Consider the following 5,813-nt stretch of genomic DNA (forward strand, 5'->3'; position numbering starts at 1 on the left):
AAACCTGGTCCCGACCAGGTTAGGTTCATAGAGTCTGTTACTACGGTAACTGACCGAGAGCTTAAGTTACCTCTCTCTCTGAAACAGGCTAGAGTTACCCCTCTTTCTCTGGTTTGAGTTACCTCCCTTTTTGAAACGGAAAACTCAGAGTTTCCCTCATTTCAGGGTTAACAGACTCTGAGTTTTCACTAAACCTGCTTTGTGAAACGGACCCCAGGTGTGTTATTCTAAATTTTGACACCAAAATTTTAATTTTTACTGCAAATGAATATCGGTTCTAAATATCGGTTATCGGTTTCCTTGACTACTAATAATCAGTATCGGTATCGGCCCTATAAAACCCATATCGGTCGATCCCTAATGTGTATGTGTCATTTTACTGCTGAAAATGTGTACGGTTGTGGTCATTTTGACTCCTTACATAGTGTCAGGTAGGGTAACCGACAGCGATGCATCATATTCTATAGGATCCTCATATGTTTGCAGCGTGGCTCTCCTGTGAGAAGCACGTATTTCTAACAAGAAAGAAAAGCTGCCGGTTTTCAGCTTTGTGATGATATTTCCAGCTGATCCAAGGGGCTTTTTAAAGAGACGATTTAGCTAAAAGGAGAAGGGAAATTTTAGTTTCTCACAAACATTCAGCATCAACATATCTGAAGATGCGTGGTTTTCCCTGGACTGTTAGGGGATGAAAACTATAATCAAATGTAATGATTATATTACATTTAATAGCCAAGGCAGATGCAATAAAATCTGGTGGTGAACGAGAATGGAGTATGTATCGTAAACGAAGAAACTTTGTAACAATGTTGAATAAAACCAAGAAGAAGATTTATTATCATAAGAGAATTAGCAGTATTAGAATAGATAGCAAGACAATTTGGAATGTTCTTAATCAACTAATGGGAAAAAGTGGTAGATCTACACCATCCTTCTTAGAGGCAGAGGGCAATTTTATCACCAAACCAGTTGAAATTGCTAACTATTTAAGTGTTTATTTCAGTGATGAAATTCAGAAATTAAATGATGGTATGAAGGTAAAAGATAAGTGTCTCGGGCTCTCATCCAGGCTTATTACAAACAAATTGATGAAGAATAAATTTTGTAGTTTCCACTTTGAAAAAGTCAAGGTGTCTACAGTAGAACAATTAATAAGATTGAGTAAGGACAAACCAGTGGGTCAGGGCTTGACGCTAACTTTTTTCCCCAAGGAGCACATGTGCTCCTAAGTTGAAAAAGTAAGGAGCGCACAAAGAACTTTAGGGGCACAATGTAAATTGATCAAATAATGTGTTTTCCGTAATAAACGTGATGCAAATTGACATTTACAAGCAAAATTATTTAATGAATTTGTATACAAAATGTACAGAAAGGTAAAATCATCAAGTTTTGAAAAAGTATTGCAATTTAATTTTGTCTTTAATGTTATTATCTTATATATATTATCTTTGCAATATGATTATCTTATATAATGTTATTACTATCCTAAAACATTCTCCAGGTCCTCTGAAACTCGGCAGAGACGCGGCATGCGCCCTGTCACGCGCCGCTCAGCTCGGCGCTCTTGCGCCGTGGTAGCACATACACAATGAATGGGTTCGTCGGCGGAGGTCTGCGCTTTGCGTGCTGTGTGAAAAGGGCTTTATTTCCACCCTGCCCAGCAGCGGTACCGTGGCGAATGGTCCCTAACTGCAGGGAGAACGGAGCAGGCTTCTCCGGAGGTCCGCCGCTTTTCCCGGTCCCTCGTCTCCGCTACACTTTGACTTATTTCCACCCAGCCGACAGCCTGGCTGTGGAGAATGGTCCCTAACTGCGGGGAGAACGGAGCAGTATTCCCCGCCCATAACCGTGTCACGCGGGGAAGAGGGAAGGCGGCTGGAGTTCCTCCAACATTTGCGGTTAGATTATCATATTTTTTTATTGACAAAAATATTGGTTGCTTCGGCTGTTTTTTATGTGCACATGTGCCCCTAAACATTTTTTACAGTTCACACACACCTATTTTTAGTTGCAAATGTGAGTGAAACGCTCGCACTGTTGAGCCCTGCGAGTGTTGATAAGCTGGATGCGAGGTTGCTTAAACCTGTTGCAGATGTCTTGGCTCTGCCTATCTGTCATATAATTAATTTAAGTTTTGAAAAATCAATTTGCCCAGCAGACTGGAAGATTGCTAAAATTATTCCACTGCCTAAGAATAATAAAGAGACTTTCTCAGGGAAGAATAGTAGACCAATAAGCATTCTACCCACCCTAAGCAAAATCATGGAAAGAATAGTATATGAGCAAATACAAAATTATTTCTGTATAAATGACTTGAACACAGCTCATCAACATGCATACAGAAAGGGGCACTCCACAGCTACAGCGCTAACCCAAATGGCTGACGAATGGCTGAAAGAAATAGACGCAGGCAAGATAGTTGGTTCTGTTTTACTAGATTTCAGTACCACTTTCGATATTCTTGACCATAGATTATTAGTGAATAAACTGCGCTGTTATGGTTTTGATAGGGCTTCTGTTGCCTGGATCAATAGTTACCTTACAAGTAGAAAATACTGTGTATACTTTAATGGTGGTTTTTCAGAAATTAGGGTTATGAGCTGTGGAGTGCCGCAAGGGAGTTGTTTAGGGCCACTTTTATTTTCAATATTTACAAATGATTTACCTTTAATTCTAAACCATGCTTCCATTGCTATGTACGCAGATGACTCAACCATTCATTCAGCAGCGTCGACACCAGGAGATCTTGAAAAGGTTCTAAATGAAGAGCTAGTACTGATTAGGATATGGGTTAACATAAATAAATTGGTACTTAACATAGAAAAAACAAAATGCATAGTATTATGCTCTAAACGGGGAGGGAAGGTAGAGCCGAAACTGCAGTTAAAACTAGATGATAAAGAAATAGAACAGGTCACAGAAGTTAAGCTACTTGGTGTGCTGATTGACAGCCGAATGTCCTGGACAAGCCAGATAGATGAAATGTTGAAGAAAATGGGTAGAGGGATGGCTGCAATTAGATATTGTAGGACATATTTACCAGGATGCTTGATTAAACAATTAATGCAAGCCTTAGTCCTATCTCAGTTTGATTACTGCACAGTCACATGGTCCAAAACATCAGAAAATAATCTTAATAGGCTACAGGTAGCTCAAAACAAAGCTGCTCGTATAGTGCTCAACTGCTCATACAGAACTAGAGTATGAGAGACGCTTAATAAGTTGAATTGGTTACCAGTTAAAAGTAGGTTACACTACTCTCTTGTCAGTTTTATTAGAAATATAATAACAGCAAAGGGTCCTGTTAGTTTATTTAATAGCTTGATGTTTTCTTATGATAGACACAAACACTCTACACGTCAGTCATCAGAGAGGAGATTGCTGCTACCTGCTTATAAGACACGGGCCGGACAGAGAACACTGCACTACAGAGCAATGGTAGCATGGAATTCTTTACCATGTTTTTTTGGTTAATGAAACAAGTAAGATGGCCTTTAAAATCAAATTGAAATTGTATTTGTTCACACAAGGTGTTACATGATTTATTTATTTTTTCTTTTAAAAGAAGCTATGTACCTTTTATTTTGGACCTCATAAGTACATAAGGGTTCTCAGACTATGAGTTGATCAGAATATAACCAACTTAAATCAATTAATGATTCTCATTTCCTCTTTTTATTTAATGTTTTTGTTTGTGTTGTATGCTGTATGAATGCATGCATGTATGTCTAAAAATGATATGCAATTTGTAATTTTGACCACAGGAAGAACAGCACTCGTCTGTGTACGAGATAGCTGATTGTGGATCAATAAACAATTCAATTCAATTCAATAATAATGCAGTAGTATTTCCCTCTTAGATGAAGCGGAGAAGAATAAAGTAGAATAAAATTGAGATATTATAGATAAATACGAACACCACAAACCTGTACTTAACTACTTTGTTAGCATGTTGGTTCAATGGAGGGAAACGTGGACAGTAACGTTAGCTATAGCTACATAGCTCTGACGCAGTTAGCCAGCGAATTAATCTTTCACTGCACCATTACCAAGCAAACGCTGACAGCACGACAGCAAAGCAAAACTCTCGCTAAACAACGACGTTATAAGACAGAGAACACATCCGGCCTACATATCACTTGGTTTGGTATCAGTGTAGCCAGCAGTGGCCACATGTTTCCCGGCTAATGTTAGCCCAGAGCTCTCACCGTTTCCAAGTCAGAGCTGGAGATTTCCTTCTCCTCCGCGTAGTCCGTGACTCTTTCCAAGTCAGCAGCTCCGCTGTCATGTTTCCGAGGCTTTTCTGCCGGTTTTCCCGTGCAGTTTTCCTCGGCTTCAAGGTCCAAATCGACGTCTCCCTCTGCCGCCATGTTTTCCCCTGTGATGCCGGAACAAAGAGAATGGTTCCGCCAAACGTCGGAGGATAAAGCATAAACACGTACACTGTCGTGCCATAATCGTCCGCCAGAAACTGCTGTCTTTCTGGTTTTTGCATTTTAATGGCGGTTGGCAAAACAGCTTTAGGGTGCATTACCGTCATCTACTGGACTGGAGTGTGGAGCGGTAGATTGGCAGGAAAACAAACAAACAAACAAAAAAAGACAGAGGATAAATTCTCTCTATTATTCCTGTTACTCCTAAATAATTAAACAGAAGCTTGTGTTATGTTTTACGTATTCCTTGATGTCCTTCCAAGTAGATTGAGATTCCCTAATGTAATACTTTGCTTTTCTACAGTTAGTCCGGCTATTAACTGCCTTTCTTCTTCATATCTGTTGCAGTCTATAAGTACATGTTTAACTGTTTCCAGTTCGTTACAGTTTGAACATAGTCTAGCAGGATGCTTCCCTATTCTATGGAGAGTGTAATTTAATCCAGTATGTCCTATTCTCAGATGGGTAATGATCATCTCCTCCCTTGGGCTCCCACTCCATAATTTACCAGCACCTACATGTTTTTGAATACTATAAAGATGTCTCCCTGTGTCACTGAAGTCCCAATATTCCTGCCAGGTTTTGTGCATATTGTCCTTTATAATAGTTTTGACCTCTGATTTACTTAATGATACTTGCAAGTTGATTACCTGTAGTTTTAGTGATTGTTAGCCAATATTTCTACTTTTTCATTTCCTTCTTCTACCCCTATATGAGCAGGAACCCAAAGAATGGAGATATCAATCCCCTGCAATGTATTCTGAGCAACACATGATAAATTTCATAAACAGTATCCTGCCTGCATGTTGATTTCCTACATTTAGCCTAATGCTTCAAAGTGCTGACAAGCTATCGGAGGCGATTATGGCAGTAGGTTGGTTGTTATCTTCCACCCATTGTAATGTTAAAAATATTCCAATTAATTCTGCTGTGTATACTGAAAGGTGGTTTGATAATATTTTTCTAACTGCTATTTCACAATGAGACACACAAAATGCAGCACCCACATGCCCAGTCTCTGGTTCTTTTGAACCATCTGTAATGAATATCTTGTGTTGGTCATGATCAATATATCTTTGTACTATTGTCCACTGTGGTACTTTTTTTAGGTTTTTCTTTTAATTTCTGTTGCGGATTTGTGTCTATGGTTGGCATGATGAATCTCTATGGAAGTATATCTGATATTGGAACACTGGGGCTTAGTTTTATGTCACACAGGCGTACATTTTGTGCCTTGGCATTCCCTACCCAACCAAGACTATGAAAGTTGGACTTATTATGCTCCCAACAATCTTGGGGAATGGCTTTAGTAGGGTATAACCCGCTCTGCCCTTGCAGATTTATCCAATATTTCAACATAAGCTTGACCCTCCTTCAATA

At 39.3% G+C, this 5,813-nt stretch overlaps 1 protein-coding gene across 2 annotated transcripts in view; it reads right to left on the minus strand.

Annotated features, from left to right (window-relative positions):
* Positions 1 to 4,465, minus strand: part of hypk (huntingtin interacting protein K) — a 21,301-nt gene extending 16,836 nt beyond the window's left edge. The window contains exon 1 of one of the 2 annotated variants that reach the window (XM_050041795.1): positions 4,209 to 4,447. In XM_050041795.1, the coding sequence (XP_049897752.1) occupies positions 4,209 to 4,370 (162 nt within the window). In that variant the 5' untranslated portion in view covers positions 4,371 to 4,447. Of the gene's footprint in view, positions 1 to 4,208 lie in introns of both variants that reach the window. The other variant, XM_050041793.1, reaches the window with a different exon arrangement.
* Between the last annotated feature and the right edge of the window lie 1,348 nt (positions 4,466 to 5,813).

This window comes from Epinephelus moara, chromosome 1, assembly GCF_006386435.1.
Source record: "Epinephelus moara isolate mb chromosome 1, YSFRI_EMoa_1.0, whole genome shotgun sequence".
Taxonomy (NCBI): domain Eukaryota; kingdom Metazoa; phylum Chordata; class Actinopteri; order Perciformes; family Serranidae; genus Epinephelus; species Epinephelus moara.